Source organism: Panthera onca, chromosome A1, assembly GCF_046562875.1.
Source record: "Panthera onca isolate mPanOnc1 chromosome A1, mPanOnc1 haplotype 2, whole genome shotgun sequence".
Lineage (NCBI taxonomy): Eukaryota > Metazoa > Chordata > Mammalia > Carnivora > Felidae > Panthera > Panthera onca.
The window spans coordinates 232,645,108-232,661,628 of NC_138339.1; the positions used below are offsets into that span (position 1 = coordinate 232,645,108).

A 16,521-nucleotide genomic window follows, 5' to 3' on the forward strand; every position below is an offset into this window, starting at 1 on the left:
ATATAGAAGTCTAGACACAAAGTTATCTAGCAATCTGAAAATTACCGAAGGCCGTTCCTGATGTGTCTTTCAGGTACTAATTGGAAGCTGTGTTCTCAATTTAGCTAGAACTCGATTTTAGGGACCATTCTTTCTGTCAACAGAAAGAGCCTGAAGCCACTGACGACACTCAATTCTTCCCTCCACAGTAGGGTTAGGTGAGATGGGGGGGATCTCACTGTCTCACAAACGGCCGATTTGCCAGATTTTGCCTCTGATGATGACTTAGGAAACTGCAGAGTTTCTGCATTCCAGCCGACTGGTTCACATGGGCCCGTGGGCTGGGGCAGGGTGGCCCGGCGTCCTGGGCTGCAGCTGAGACTGAAGTATGGCTGGGAGGAGCCTGGAAGAGACGCAGGAAGGAAAGGGATGGTCTTCCACTGGCGACGCCAGCAGACCTGCCCCGAGGCTGTGCCTGGGGTTAGGAGAACTTTTGAAAAATGGAAGGCTTGAAGACCTGTAACTCTGCCCATCACCCCTACGCGCCCACAAGTGGACGTTAGATTCGTGGCTTTCAGTAAACTCCCTAGCCGTAGCCCAGCCACTAGATGAACCTCAGACATTAAGTTTAGATAGAAGAGATTTTTGTTCAGTGTTAGGGCACAGCAATCTGATGATGAATTCCACTTCCTTCAAAGGTCTGGCCCCGAGCCAGACTATCACTTCAAACCCTGCCTTGGCTCAGGAGGAAATGAAGTACGTTGCTTTCAATTGCCCACTCACCTCAGCCTGGCTAAAGTCAAGTCCTCTCCACCCCTCCCCTCCTTCCTCTGCCTCTTCTCCCCCTCCCTTTCTTTCCCCTCCCCTCTTCTCTCCTTTATCCCCACCCCTCCCCTTCCTCCTTCCTTCCTCTTTTCTCCCCCTAGCCTCCTTCTCCTTTCCCCCTTCTCTCCTTTAACCTTCCTCCTCCCCTCTTCCCTCCTTCCCCTCCTCTCCTTTACCCCTGCCCCTCGCCTTCCTCTCTCCTCCCCCTCCCCTCCCTCTCTCTCTCCTTCCCCTCCTCGTCCCCTTCTTTCTCCTCCCCACTCCTCTCGGTTACCCTCCCCTCTTGCTCTCCCTCTTTCCATCCTCCTCCCCCCAGCACCCTCCCAATGTCCCATCCTGGCAAGGCTCAGCCACTGCCAAGTCCTCCTGGAAGCCCTGGAGTTCTCTTTGGCCCCTCCGTCTCCCTCACCTCCACCCCAAAGTTAATCTCCCTCTGCATCCCTTCTCTGAACTGTTAACCAGCCTCAAAAAGAAGCGGAAACCCTGAGTAAATCAAAAGGAGAAAAACAACAGCAGCATCAACCTACGTGAGGAGCAGGTGATCAGGAAGAGAGTGAAGCAAGGGTAGTGGAAAGGAGAGGAGCCAGGATGTTGGCCTCGGCCAGTGTCCCCCGGGGAACTCCGTCAGAACTTAGAAGCATCTGTCAAATCAAACCCTAAATGTGCCTGCCTGGTGTGCTTAGCCAAGGAGCTTGCTACGTGCGGTGTGTGAGTATGTGCTTCTTAGACCCAGCAAACTGGAGTGAATATGCCCTGTGAGGTGGGGCGGGGCCGGGGGGGGGGGTTCATATAACACAGAGGGTTTTATAAGATCATTTGGTCCTTGTAGCCAACCATACCCGTTGCTGCTGTGCAGTGTGTAGCCAAGGAATATCATTTCTCTTTGCTCTGAAGCTACCTAGCACAGGTAAGGATGAAATTCCTGATGGAGCCCCGGTGCCGATAAGCTGAGCAGCTCCACACTTGGTCCCCTACGAGAAGCTGAGGCCTTGGCTACCCTCCTGCCACTCACACTGGAGCCACCACACTCTTACGCAGTCTTGAATATTAAAGCTGTTGGTTTTACCAACACTGAGCCTCTGAATAGGGACTGGAAAGAATCCTCAAGAGAATGTTTGTAGCTGATAACGAGAGAGAGTGTCTGGTTTTGCAGGAGGTGAAATGTTCTTTTGTGTGTGAGCAGGAAGCAAGCAGATCGCCCACTTCAATAGCTTTTTATACCCACCAGGCATGTTGAAATTGATCTTCTCCATCCCGATTATCTAGAAAACCGCTTTCGTTACTGGTTTAGTTAGAAGAGTGCCGGTAACCCATCCTCCTTCAAAGGCATTATCTCTTTGGAGGGAGGGGGAGCTGAGAGCCATACGTTTATTCCCCATCATTTTTGCTTTTGTCTAAATGTTAAAATGTGAGCTGAAATGAAATCATGAACAAACCCTTGTCGTGTCTTGAATTCTTTGTGAGGAGGCTAGCCCAGCTACCAAAATAAAGAAGCAGGGGGGAGAAAAATTGCCGACTATAATTAAAAGCCTGCAACTTTCCCAAAGAACAGTTGAGGCATTTGTGGAGGACCACTTTTCAGGCAGAATGATTTTGGTCCACATGAAGGTAGATTGATTTGACCAGGACTCCCTTAACTTTAAATAATTATGCAACGTGTCTTAAGATGACGAAGGTAGTTTCGGCTGTCCAACCAACACCTGTTCCGGCTTCACAAATAAACTGGATACAAACTTATTTCTGGCTGCAGGCATGTAGAGTGCTGTCTCTCTGGGTGTGTAAAGAACCAAATGGCATTTTTAAAGCTGAACGAAAGGTTCGCAGGTTGTACTACGGACTACTCTGCTCCAGAGTCAGCTCAGTGTCTGTCCCGGAGAAGCTGTCCTGAACTCTCAGGACAGACCACCACTTCTCTGTGCCCCCGTGGAGGATCCCCGCACAGGGTGATCCCTGCACTGTAGCGTCATGGCCTCTTTATCTATCAACCTCCTCTCCGAGTTCTAAGCTCCTTAGAAGGCAGAGATGACATCTTCCCATCTGGATGTTTTTCCGCCTCAGCACGATGCCTGCGCTCTGGGAGGTGCTGCAGAAGGGGGTCAAGGCTGAATGCTTCTCCTCGGGAGGGGGCCTGGGAGTGACCAGCAGATCTGAAGTGGGGCAGAGGGACACCTTGGCTCTCCCAGTGTGTCCAGGACTGGGACCAGGGCTGGGAGACTTGTTGCAGAAGGATCAGGGGTCAACTTCCAGCAATCCGTATTTATTAACTGCTCACGCAATGAATAATCCATGGTTTTCCAGGAGTCGGGCTTGGGCGAGGCAGAGGGGAAAAAAAAAAAAAAAAAGGAGCCGGGGAGAGCGGTGAGGAACATTGGAAACACAGAAGGGGCTGGTGAGGCTGGCACCGAGCTGTGACTCCACGCCGTCTTTCTTTCTTCCGAACCACCAGGGACTGCGGCTCGCCAGGTGCGGCTTTGAGCGATTTCTGCACCCAGGGCGGCGGGTGTCCGGGGACCTGTCCTCGCTCGGCCGCCCATAGGTGTGGCAACCTCGGCTTGCCCAACCTTCCCAGGAGGGGAGGTAGTCCAGTCCTACTGAAGGAGTCGCTGGTCCCCGTTGAGGAGCCACCACAGTCCCTTTTACCAAGACCGGCTCTCTGGCAGGTTCCGATAGAACCAACCAGAACCAACCAGCGGCATCTACAAAGACAAGACCCGGCCGTTCCGTAGAGTGTGGGGCGATTTCGGCCGGCCTTGGAGGTAATGGGGACATAATTGGTGTCATGGCAAATGATCTGGTGCCTCGAGTTAATGTCGGGTTTTGCTCCAAAAGCCGCAGTCACTCATCTGGCGGAGCAAGCTGCCATCGGAAAGATTTTTTTTTTTTTTCTCGAGCGTTTAGGAAATAAAGCCCAAGTGCTCGGCCCACACGGGTTGCAGGAGCAGTTTCACGCCTCAGCTTTTAAAAAGGTGCCATGATGTTATTCCTTGTTTTGCTTCTAGGAAGCGAGGGGTTTAGGAAATGACTTGGGCGGGTGCATCCCTGCGGCCGAAAAAGACACAGACGCACTCCCCAGGGATCGGAGAGGGCTCTCTCCGTCTTCCCGAAGATGCCGGGCCAGCGTCCGGTCCCCTCGGATGCTCCCGGTCCAGTCCCTCGGGCCCGAGGGTCTCCGGCGCCTTCCTAGACGCCTGGGGACATGCAGGGGGGCCTGGGGCGGCTAGAGAGGGCGGGAAGAACAAGGAAGAGGAGGGAGCCGGACTGCGCCTCGCTCCTCCGTGCCAAGGACACCGTCGCGGAGGCGCGGCCAGCTTCCCACGGATCGGACTTTCCGCCCCCGGGGCCGGCCGGCGGAGCTCCAGCCCCGTCCCCCTTCCCAGCTCCGGGCGGCCCCCAGGGCTGAGTAAGCCGAGAGGAGGGAGGGAGGCTGCAAGGATTTCCTGAGCGCTAAGGGAAGGAGGAGGGGACCGGGGCCGGAGGGACGGGAGCAAGGACCCTGAACCTGCCGCGGCCGCCTCCCCGCGAGCACTCGCACGCCGTCCCGACGCGCGCTCGGCCCCCGGCTGCCCGCCCCCCGGCGGCCCCCGCCCCCCTCGGGAGCCGCAGGGAATCAGGTCCCGGAGGAAGAGGGTAGGTGGGGAGGCGGATGAGGGGTGGGGGACCCCTTGACGTCACTGGAAGGAGGTGCCGGGGTAGGAAGTGGGCTGGGGAAAGTTTATAAATCGCCCCCGCCCTCGGCTCCTTCTAATCGAGGTCCGCAGAAGGCTCGGAGCGCTCGGGACGGACACTCCCCGGCGGCGGCGGCGGCGGCGGCGGCTCGGAGCGGGCTCCGGGACTGGAGCGCAGCGGCCAGGGGACGCCGAGCTGCGAGGATTACCCGCGGACGTGGTGGTCTCCCCGGCCGGAGCCGGACAGGGGCTCTCGGGGCGGAGGACCGGAGTGCGACACGACAGATCCGCGCGGCTGGGTCCGTGGCCCGCGAGCCGCGCGGGGACCGGGCGAGCAGGCCGCGTCGCGCTCACCATGGGCAGCTGCCGGGACGCCGGGGTCCTGCTGTGCGCGCTGCTCGGCGGTCTGCTGCTTACAGGTGAGGCGGGGCCGCGGCCGGAGGCCCGCGCGGGGCTGGGGTGGGGCGGCAGGCGGGCGCACCCTGGGGGCCGGGGCCGGGTGCCCGCGGGGAGGTGAGGCTGCAGCCCGGGGGAGCGAGCCCCGCCGGGGAACCTGGGACGCCGGTGGCGGCGGGCACGCCTGGGGGCCGCGGCGCCCTTCCCTTCCGCCGGGCAGGCGGGACGGGCGCCTGGGAGAGGAGAGCGGCTGGCGGGGGGCCGCTGGCACCGCGCAGGGGTCCGCGCCCCTTTGCGGCCGCTGCAGTCGCCGATCCTCTCCGCCCGGCTCCCGGGTCGGGTCTCCCCGCCCAGGCTCCGGGCTCGGGGAGCGCCGCGCGCTCGGACCTGCCTGACCCCCCCCCCCCCCAACAGCCTGCTCCCAGGCGGCCCGGCGGGGGGTCGGCAGGGCCCATCGGAGCCCGGAGCAGCGGCTCCCGGAACGCCCGCGAGTCTGCCCGGGGGCTGGGCTGAGGCCCGGGCGTTGGCGATGTTGGGCACCGGCTACTGCGTCGCACCTCCGGAGGGGAGGAGGAGAGCCCGCTCGGAGGGGGTCGCGTGCCAGCCGCGAGCGGACAGATCCCGGGAGACGGCAAAAGCTGGTGCCCTTGGGCCCACTTCGGGTCCCCGGGCGCGAACGGCCCCGGGAACGTTCCACCAGCTTCCACTCCTCCCGGCTTCCACTCCTATCGCCGGGCCCCGAGCGCGCGGCGCGCAGCCACCGGGTGGGGCCTCCGCCGCGGGCGCAGCCCCAGGTCGCCGACCTGAGTGAACCTGACCGACCAGGGCCGTCGAGAACCCGAATCCCGTTACGTTTCGGAATTGCGAGCCTAGCCTTTAAATCCCGAGAGAAGAGAGGGAGGACGATTTGGACCAAAAGGTGCGGTTGGAGGCATTGGCGAGGTCCGCCCCTTTGCCGGGAGTTAAGGATGCCCGCGGCCGACCCGTTGGGACCCACGAGGTCATGCCGCTGTGAGTGTGGAGGTCGCCCCCCACCAAGGCGTCAAAGCCCGAGCGGCCGTAGGGGCCTGGACTCGCCTTTGCTGCCCAGAGGGGCGGAGAGGCCGAGCCACTGGTTCAGACCCTCCGGCGTGGGGGGTGGGGGATGGGGGCAGAGAGCCACGGGCTCTTTTTCTTTTCAGCATCCTAGAGAAAAGGTAAACTATGAAATAAAATACAGTAACATCAAAAAAGGTATTGCAGTGATTCCAGGGAAGGAAAAGGTAGGGTTGAGCATCCTTTTTTTTAAAATGCTTGTTAAACCCAAAAGGCAGTAACTTAATATTCTCTCTCGGTGGGAAGGACTAATGAGATTGTCGGTTTCTAAATAACCAGTAACAGTTCCAATTAGGTTGGCGAAAGTATTAGACTGAGAGTCAAGGCGAAGTCCTGATGTCTGAGAACTCGCTATAAGTTGGGAAAGTCGCTAACATAACTGTGTTAAATGAAATACTGCTTTTCTATTTCAAAAGTATTGTTTTTTGTTTTGAAAAGTCACTTATATTGAAGTATAGTTGTTGAGAGCACTTAACGTCTGAAGTCCATTCAGCTGTTACAGAAAGGTAAATCTGGGTAAATCCCTGCGAATCCAAAAAATGGAGGGAGAAGTTTATGTTTCATTGGCTTTTCTGCATCACACATGGCACATCTTTACTTCTGTTTCAAAACCGTGGTTGACCAGTGAAGTATATAGTTCTGTTCGTGATTAGGAGCAAGTTAGATTGGTAGATTTTCAGAAACCTGGGTAAGAGTCTCTGGAGAGTTCAGATTTTATTTTACTTAAACGAGGCAGACATCTTGGAAGTCTTTTGTTATTTAAAAAAATGTCTATGCGTTATAGCAAGAAAGCGAGACAAAACATTAGCCACGTGAGAACTCCTCTACCTGCTGGTTTAAGGACTGTTGTTTCAGTGGTTGGGGCGAGTAATTGTCGAAGCATGGCTTTGTAAACCACAAGCTTCTCGACTGGTTAACCCAGTGGGCTCACAGTAAAACAATCAGCTGCCTGCTTTGTAAATTGCATCAGGAGTTTTCAAGTTTTCCGGAGAGGGGCTGCTTCTCTGGGGAGTGGTGTCCAGAAAGAGGCCAAGTTTCTGCCCCCCCCCCCATCCCCCCGGGGTTTACCAGGAGTCTGTTCATCTTCAGGTGCCGTATAGCCCTTGAGTATTTGTGAGTTAGTAATATTTTGTGCGTGTGTGTGAGTATGTGTGCGTGCGCTGAGGTATAAAATAACCAGAGGCGCAGTCAGACAAAAAGATAATGCATTTCCCCCTAAAGATTACATTTACCTTCTTCCAAATGTCCTGAGAAAGAAAAGGGTAACAGTAATTCAAGTATTTTCAAGTCCTCTATGTTGCAGTCTTTCCCTCTACAAAGAGTACCTCCCTTACTCTGGCTCAAAGTCTCATTTTCTTACTTTTAAGGCACAATGTCCATGATTAAGGACACAAACCCTTTTTTATCTGCCCCCATTTTTCTTGAGATTTTGAGCGACTGATATTCACAATTTGCTCGAATTGCAAATGCATCCCTTAATGAATCTTGTGAGGGAAATCTGCATTAGTAATACAAAGTTAAAATTGTGCATGAGTAGAATACTCATTTCCAAATAGAATGCCATGAACCTCTCATAATGAAGCTAATTTGACACGACAGTTTTTGTTGTTTTCTCACAGGTTTAGGAAACCACGCTTTTTTGGTAGTGTTTTCCATATTGCATATTTGAAATGTCAATTATCACCTTGGGCAGTCCACGAAGGGAGTTTTCCACTTGATGGATTGTGTTGCAGATGAAATGTAGGTGGTCACCTGCTCTAGTTTCGTTCATATTTTTACCTTATTTATTTATTGTTATTCTGAGGTTTTTTTCTTTCCCTGTTGGAAGTTCTAGGACAGGCTAGCCAGTTTCTTTTCTAGGAATCACTAAGTGGGTTGTTTTCATATTTGAAAGTCAGAAGTTAGAATAGATGCCTATTTCAAGGCCCCTTTCGGATTCTTCAAGACTCAGTGAATGATGCCAAGAAATAGACTGAACAGTGGTGTCTTTTTCTCTCTCCCTTTTATATTTGCATATAGAATGGATGATAAGTCCTGTGATGTCAGAGCCGCAGCTATAATGATGAGCTGGCTTTCACCTGCTATCAGTAATCACCCTGCATTTGCTTTTTCATCTACCAGCTGGTTAACTTGGCCTTTAATGGGTTGCAAGAGCTAACCTGTTAGAGGCTGTCTGAACCAGTCATAGTCATGGGCTTATTTTGCTTTTTACAAGCAGAATGTGTAACTCTGAAGCAAACTCTACTTTCTAACTCTGGGTACATTACCTCTTTTAAGGAGGTCGGTCATTTTAAACTTGGAAGAATCTCTTGGTTTTTAAAACATTCTCACTGACTTGATTCAAAGATAACTTTTTCCTAAAAATTTCAGATTTCAACAGGGATACCAAACCTCTATGTAAAAATTGGACCTATTTTGTGTAATTTTTTTTTTTAGAACAAACTAAATAATCACTTTGTTCTCCTTACCAAAGACTGTTGAGTCATTCTACATCTACTTTGAATGCATGTAATAGGGCAGTTGAAAATATGTTGCAAACAATTGGTTTTATGGTGACAAAAAAAAAATTAAAAAAGCAACGTCCTTGAGGAAGGTTATCCAACATATTGCCTGGTTGTCTCTGATGTTTACTCGGGCTTAGGAAGTTCTGCAAAGCAGGAACAAATAACAAAGTAAGTAGCTTCTGTGGTGCTTTAAACTGAGATGTGTATGTGAGCGGGCATAAGAGTGGGGAGAAAGTGAAAGAAACTCTTCGCACTTGGGTGTTAAACGCAAAGCTCATTGGCGTTAGGTTCAGTTGCGTGGTCCGGAGTTGATGGGATATCAAGTAAACACCACCTTGCAGAGTCTTGTCATTGTGGATAGGAGAGGAAGGACCTGTGAAACAACACATACGTTATTAGGAATTTGTTATCAGCAATGGTTGAAAGCATTAAAAGCATCTGTTGCATTGCTTTAAATAATTAATAGAACAGGATAGTCCATTCCATCCCACTGGTCTTAGGATACTAGTGAGGCTTGTAAGGAATGACAAGATCTGCCAAATGCTTTCCAGGATCACTGTTGATTCCTCACACACTTGGGTGCCTTGGAAATTGCATGCTGCTGATGAGATTACTGGATTTTATACCAGATTGAGGGAGGGGAAGGAAACGGGAGGAATGGGGTAATTGAGGGAGGGATTGAAAGGAAAGCCTCTGGCTTAGCATCTGGGACTGCAGGGGGGTTTCATTAAGGAAATGGTTCCATTGAGTCTGCTGAAGATAGTGGACTAGATTTCCTGCATTGCTGCTGGGGCGGATGTGGGGGGATGTCAAGAATTCCTGGGGATTTCCCATCAGTCTCGGTAAGCTGGATGCCTGAGGGTCATATCTGATGATTGCTCCTTTCCTTGATTTTGAGCTCCTTGCGAGATCTGATCTTGTCTCTCAGACACATGCATGGTGAGAGCTAGGTGTTGAACCTCGTAGATCCAACCTGCTCGTTTCAGAGATGAGAAAACCCACCCAGAACAGTTCAGTGTTCCCGCCCCCCCCCCCCCCCCCCCCCAGTCAGCTGGCTAGTGGCAGACCCAGGAACGGAACCTGACGTTCACAGTAAAGATCACATTTCTTCATTTCTGTGTTTCCTCCACCCCAAGCGGAGTAGAGATGTTCAGATGTTAGTTGAATGACATTTTTATAGTGCTAACGTTTCTTTTTAAGCGCTGGCATCTGTTTTTTGAATGTGAAATTTTCTCCTATCTTCTTAAGGAAGGGATTTGGGTGAAGATATCAAAATTATGGGGCGTCTGGGTGGCTCTGTCGGTTAAGCAGCCAACTCTTGCTTTTGGCTCAGGTCATGATCTCACGGTTCTCGAGATGGAGCCCCTCCTTGGGCTCTGTGCTCACAGCACGGAGCCTGCTTGGGATTCATTCTCTCTCTGCCCCTCCCCTGCTTGCACCCTCACTCTCTCTCAAAATGAACATTTAAAAAAAAAAGGAATATCAAAATTATGGCTGCTCGCTAGTACACGGATAGATCTGGTGAGCGAGTCGATTTTCTTTGTGAGCTGTTAGAACCCTTCTTTTGAACTGCTGTGGCTAAAACAGTTACAGCCTCCCTTATTGGCTTCATCTCTCACCACTTCCCTCCACACCCCCACTGTGACCCGGCTACACGCAGCGTTGCCCACTCAAATAAATGACCCACCTTTCTTAACGTGGGCCTCGTGCATTCATCACTCTGCATTCATGCTGTTTGCCTGCAACACCCTTTCCCTGTCTCTGCATGGCCTCCTCCCCTGCCTTCGAAGTCCTTCAAGAGCTCAGAAATCACCATCTCTTTGAGCTTTTCCTTAGAGCTGCAGACAGAATTTATGGTTCCTTCTGCTCCTGGATGCACGCTCCTCTCTGTGACCCCTAGATAGGCCCCCCCCACCCACACAGCTGTTCTCACCTGCATCATTACTGTTCCGCTTACGTGTCTGTCCCCTTGTTCCCTTTTCTTTGGCGCCTAGTGTAATGCCTGGTATGGGGGCCCTCGGTAAGTATTGGAATCCAGGAAAGATGTAGCCACCCTGCCATTTCAACGACGAAATCTCTCAGGGCCAGACGTGAACTCATTCCAGTACATTAACGTACTTCTGCCTGTCTAACCGGCCTCGGCTCCCGTGGATTCCTTAGAGGGACTGTTCTCAAGAGATAATGTTGTCTGCAATGATGATGTCATAGTAAGTGAGTGTGACTAAGATGGAAGAAATGGGCTCTGACTGTCAACTCTCCGAGATGCCTATCTCCTGTCATCCCCTCCCGTTTCGTCCTGGTGCCTCCCTGGGTGCTCTGAGCTACCAAAGCCGGGTTTCAGTCCACACAGAAGTTCTGTCTTAGCCTCTGTGGGTGCGGTACCCAGCACTGAGGCTTTGCCCTCCAGTATATTCTACAATTGTTTGGAACAACCGTGCTCTCCTATTTTATGGTTTGACTTCCTCATCCTTCCGTAGACTCCGAGCTGAGTCCATGGTGCTGGGCTGTGATACAAACCCAAAGAGAGACCTGGCCACACGCAGAACTGACATTGTGTTTCCACTGACCCACTGGATCAGGCTCGTCGGCCTGAATTCCCCTTTCCATAGAATAGGTTCTCTTCAACCCTCCGCGTAAATCGGTTCCTGCCAGGACCACTGTGCTAGGTAGGTGTGAGACACGTTCTTAGAAACCTGCATCTCTTGGGGCGCCTGGGTGGTGCAGTCGGTTAAGCGTCCGACTTCAGCCAGGTCACGATCTCGCGGTCCGTGAGTTCGAGCCCCGCGTCAGGCTCTGGGCTGATGGCTCGGAGCCTGGAGCCTGTTTCCGATTCTGTGTCTCCCTCTCTCTCTGACCCTTCCCCGTTCATGCTCTGTCTCTCTCTGTCCCAAAAAATAAATAAAAAACGTTGAAAAAAAAAAAAATTAAAAAAAAAAATAAATAAATAAAAGAAACCTGCATCTCCTGGGCTGGGACCACAGTAGTGCCCCCTTTCCTCCCTCTCCGGCCCCACACTTTGCACGTGCCCCCCAGATTATCCAAAACCAGCTTCTTAGAGTGTGGTCCGTGGTCCAGCAACAGCAGCATCCCCTGGGAACTTCATGCATCAGAGAGTCTGTCTTTTAATAAAGTCCACTGATGTTTTGTTTGCACAGTAAAAACTGAGAAGCACATTAAAAAGTGATGTCCGGATCTAATTCCTCTTCGTCTACAGCCTCGACCTTTGACCTATGTGGCTAAGGGACTAGATGGGGGGCCAGCCGGGAGCCTCTTCTGGCTCCTGCATTGTTCTTGTGCCCTTTCTTCTGCTGGGACACCTGTGTCCTACTTTGAGGCTCTTTTTATGAGATCTTAGACTTGGCTTGGACCTATAATCGAAGTAGACAGAGGTCGTCGTCTTGAAGAAGACCATCGTTAACCACCAAACCATGGGTGGCAAGATCAGGTTCTTAGAAAATGCGCACTTGGTGCAAAATAGCAAAAATGGCATGAAATAGATGGGTTTCAGTCATAAATGAAAGCTGCACGAAGCATTTGCTTTCAGAACAAAGTCACCTGGTGATCCCAAGCCCCGAAGGCATGTGTCCTTCTCCGGAATCTTTGTTGTCACGGAGGTGTCCCTGTCTCACTGTGTCGTGCTACTATTGATGAGACGTTTTTGTGTGTGCTTCTTGCTGGCTTGAAATGTAACGTGTTTTACGCTCATGTTCTTCCTTGTTTCGTATCGCACATCTTGGCAAACGCTTTTGTCTTTTCACAGACTGCCACGGTGCTTACGGGCACTTTTTCTCAGCCTGGTTTCTAGCCTTCTATTTAACTGCTGGAGCATGAGTGGGTTTCCTTTCAAGCTACAGACCCACCCATGCGGTCCACGCCAGCAAAGCTATCACAACGATCAGATGCTTCTGTGGAAAGGGGCCTGAAGTGAACCTTGTATAAACGAAAAGCCTCGGCTTTTGGAGTCATTTAAACTCCAGGCCACCTTTGTAGCAAAATCCTGATCAGTGATTAGTCCGCCAGTTGATTTCTGTGAAACCCTTTGCCTCTTGCTACGGACATGGTCCCCCACGTTGGCTCTACGTTAGAATCATCTGGGGAGCTTTTAAACGTCCTCTTGTCCTGGCTGCACCCCTTACCAATTCAATCACGCTCTCTCCCGTGGGACCCAGGCATCAGTAATTTTGAAAGCTCCCGTGGCCGGCTGAGGTTAAGAGCCTCCTATTTTTGTCATCCCTCGAATCACCTGGAAAGCTCGTTACCCTAGAGTGCTGGGCCCCACCCCAGAGTTTCTGATTCAGCGCGTCTGGGGCGGGGCCGAGAATTTGCGTTTCGAACAAGTTCCCAAGCGTTGCCGATGCCTCTAATCCAGAGACCACACTTTGAGAGCCACCGTCCTCGGGGCTGATTTGAGAGGCCTGGCCACCTGGGAGGCCCAGGTGCCGATCTGTGAAAGGTTCTAGGTCATCGCGAGGTAGAGGAAACGATTTCTCAGAATTTCTGCTAGGAACAGTATGCGTCAGCAGCGTGGCAGGAGGAATATCAGGGTAAAGCTTGGGGGCAGGTAACCAGCAGAAGTGGCCGAATTGCCTTCTGAGGAAAGCGGGTCTGGTTTCCGGGTGGGATACGTGAGTTTGGAGCCGGCACTGAGTGGCAGGTGCGGACAATAGAGCTAGTAGTCGTCATTCTCTGCTCCCCGGCGGAGCGCTCAGCCTGTCCTCTCTCTAACTATTGGTAAACGTCCACAGAGTCCTTTTGAAAGGCGTCCTGGGCGCCCGTGTACCTCGGGCCAGCCCTCTGGCCCTCCGCCCTCTGTGACTGACCTGCTGTGTCTGTACTTCCTTTGCTGGGGTCAGGGTCCCCCACTTGGGTGGCTGAATCCTCCTTGTTGGTTCTGCTGACTCTCGTGCTGTGCCTGGGGGTCTGTCCCCATTGCTGAGAAGAGTGGCTGCGTGGCTGGAAACAGAGCTGGCCTCCTGTGGTACGGCACGACGTGCCAGAAACTTTCTCGTGAAACCCCAAGAGCCCGAGGGGGAAAGGCTCCATGAGGCATTCGAGGCCTCGTGTTAGGTGTGCTCTACTTGGATACCAAGTTCAAATACAGAACATGTTCTTTCCCCGCTGCTGAATCACTGCTTCTGCGGGGCTGAGTCATGGTAACAGTTGTATCCATCATCTATGAGCGTGTAATGGGCTGGCCCAAAAGTCCACGGCCTTCAAGAGTAATTCATTACGCCTCCATGAGTCTCTGGGTTAGGAATTTGGGCTGGGCTTGGCTGACCGATGTTTCTGGGGTCTCCTCTCTGGATCCCTCATGCAGCTGCAGCCCCCTGGCACTTCGACCAGGACCTTGGCACTGGCTGTCACCGGGCCTCCCTCCACATGTGGTCTTTTGCCATTCGGTAGTAGAGCCCAGGCTTCTTTACATGGGCGGGGGGATGCAAGAGGGTGTCCGTGGAAGCCTCGAGGCCCTTTGAGGCCTGGACTTTGCAACTCCTGCGACACCACTCTGCCACGTTGGGTTGGTCAAGAGCAGGTCCTGACCCAGAGTCGCGGGGCGAGGAGACGGGCGCCTGTCTCGGAGGGAGCAGCTACACAACACTGCGGCCACGGTTGTCAACCTGCCACGCCACCGTTAGCTCGGTTAGCTTTCTCTCTTCCGTCTAGACATCGAGGCTGGCGTTTGGCCAAGAAAATACTAGTGAAGGATGCCTTGACCGTCTGAATGGTCTCCCGGGTTGAGACCGCTTTTCCAAGAGCTTCCGAGTCCTCCATCGTACGATTAGCGAACACAGGTCACGGTTAAGGTGACACAGTGTTGGGGCTGCTGGCCTCTCACGAATACCGTGATACCAGCGAGAAAGCACAGCCGACCCTCAGATTCGGAGTGGGGGCGGCTCTGAACTTCTCTGACTTGTATCACGGGGTCTCTGATGGAACACCTTCTGGAGGATGGGGTGGGGCTGCACCCCTTGAGGAAGGGAGAAAGGAGGAACCTAACCCCTGTGGATTGTCGGGCGCTTGGATACGTATCTGTGATTTGACTCCGTCCTGAGAGGCAGGCACAGTCCCTTTAAATACGAGGGACCCGAGGCTTCCATAAATTAAATTCTGAAGCGCGCAGAAGTGGTAAGTAAAGCTGGGATTATTCTGGTCTGATGTGGCTGACTCCCCAGCCCCCTCCCCCCGCCCCCATGCCTTACAGCCTAAATGAAAAGGGGAGAAGGGAAAGAGCGTGGATGAGAATGTGCTGGTCTTTCCCTTCTGTCAAAACTATCTCTCCTTGGAGGTTTGCCATCTCCAAAGAATGTGAGACGCCACCGCTACTCGAGCCTGAAGCGGCCTCGGGAGATTCCACTCCTGCATGTGGCAGACTCCAGTCAAGTCTCCATTGAGACGGGATTTTAATCGTGTGGGTTTTCTTATCTTGGGGATGCAAGGCCCCTCCAAAGCACGCAAGTCAAGAAAGGATCCCGAAAGCCAGTGAGGACATGATGTTGGTTTGTTTGCTAAGAACACGACTTGGGGTGAGTTTCCAAACTGCTTTCCTGTCTGTGACTTTCCGTAATGCAGATTACGGAGAAGGACGGGTGAGCCACACCAGCGCTGTGATTCTAACAGGTCCTCTGAAAAAGCCGGGGCTGCCCTCTGCCAGATTGCTTCCAGGAATTAAGTGTCTACTTCTCTGTGCACCTTTGAGGTCCCGGAAACCTCAAAGACTTGGAGTTTTTTCCTAATGAGACTGGAGCACAGGGAAGGACCCTGATGTGTGTTTGACCCCCAAAGGCAGATGTCACATGCCCTGGGGGAGGGGGAGGGGGAGGATGCGTGGACTAAGCCCCTCCTAGGCGCAGGCTCTACATCTGGCAGTTGGGTGAACTTCTTCACAACCGTCCAACAAGTGCACTTTTAACTTTGCTCTTTACAGATTGAAACCCTGAGGGTTTGCTGAGGGTCACACACTTATGGAGTGCCCAGGCCAGGAATCAAACCAGGTCATTCTGACTTTGAAATTGGTGGCTCTCTCTACTGTACCCAACATATCTTGAATGACAAAATCGGGGAATTAAGGAAGACCAAAGAGTTTGGCTTCTGGGGTCTAGAATGGAAAGCTCTACGTGTGTGAGAAAAACACAACTGTCTGAGAGCATCTTCTAGAGGGAGTTGCTTTTCAGTTGAGGATGGACAGCACAAGTTTTCTTTTTTCCTTCCTTCCTTCCTTCCTTCCTTCCTTCCTTCCTTCCTTCCTTCCTTCCTTCCTGGCAACTTTCAAATATACTATGCAGCAGCATTAACTATAGTCATCCTGTTGTACATTGTATCTCTAGATGATTTACCTTGCTGATTACCATTATCAAAAATGGACGCATCTTTTTCAAGCCCTGTTGTGTCTTGGGCCTCTCCTCCCCAGCTAGATCATTCTTTTCAGGTATTCAAACCTGCAAGAAGTCGAGAAAGAGGAAAAAGTGTTCCACTTCTTCCTTGATCGATCACTTGAGAGAATCTCTTCAATACCAGAATATGGCCACGTTCATCCAAATGTGAGAAAAGCCCTGTCCTGCCACCTATGGAGGCGTTTTAGTGTTTGTTCCAAGCAAACAGTGGAAAATGTAGCCAAATGGATATATAGCTTGGATGAAAATTATAAGGACTGGTGATATATATACCGTCTGATTTTTTTTTATTGTTTTCTTTTTCTTTTTTTTTTTTATTTTTATTTTTTTTAATTTTTTTTTTTTTTCAACGTTTATTTATTTTTGGGACAGAGAGAGACAGAGCATGAACGGGGGAGGGGCAGAGAGAGAGGGAGACACAGAATCTGAAACAGGCTCCAGGCTCCGAGCCATCAGCCCAGAGCCCGACGCGGGGCTCGAACTCACGGACCGCGAGATCGTGACCTGGTTGAAGTCGGACGCTTAACCGACTGCGCCACCCAGGCGCCCCTATTGTTTTCTTTTTCTAAGTTGGCACTAGAGAAGCGAAAAGTAGATGTGAACAATTGGAAAGGCAAGGTTGTATTAGAAGAGATTGCAAACAACTTGAAAATGCATTGTAAACTC

General features: G+C 52.0%; 1 protein-coding gene and 1 long non-coding RNA gene across 3 annotated transcripts in view; one reads left to right on the forward strand and one right to left on the reverse strand.

Moving 5' to 3' along the window:
• The first annotated feature begins 3,541 nt into the window (after positions 1-3,541).
• FLT1 (fms related receptor tyrosine kinase 1) overlaps positions 3,542-16,521 on the forward strand; it is a 176,479-nt gene continuing 163,499 nt past the window's right edge. Inside the window, exons 1-2 of one of the 2 annotated variants that reach the window (XM_078443807.2) lie at positions 3,542-3,560; positions 4,555-4,888. In XM_078443807.2, the coding sequence (XP_078299933.2) occupies positions 4,825-4,888 (64 nt within the window). In that variant the 5' untranslated portion in view covers positions 3,542-3,560; positions 4,555-4,824. Of the gene's footprint in view, positions 3,561-4,287; positions 4,432-4,554; positions 4,889-16,521 lie in introns of those variants that run through there. The other variant, XM_060637463.3, reaches the window with a different exon arrangement.
• Positions 7,149-10,895, reverse strand: LOC132682238 (uncharacterized). The gene is made up of 2 exons (XR_009611560.3): positions 10,398-10,895; positions 7,149-8,837 (listed from the first exon to the last, which is right to left on the reverse strand). It is a non-coding gene; the product is annotated as an uncharacterized LOC132682238 (long non-coding RNA).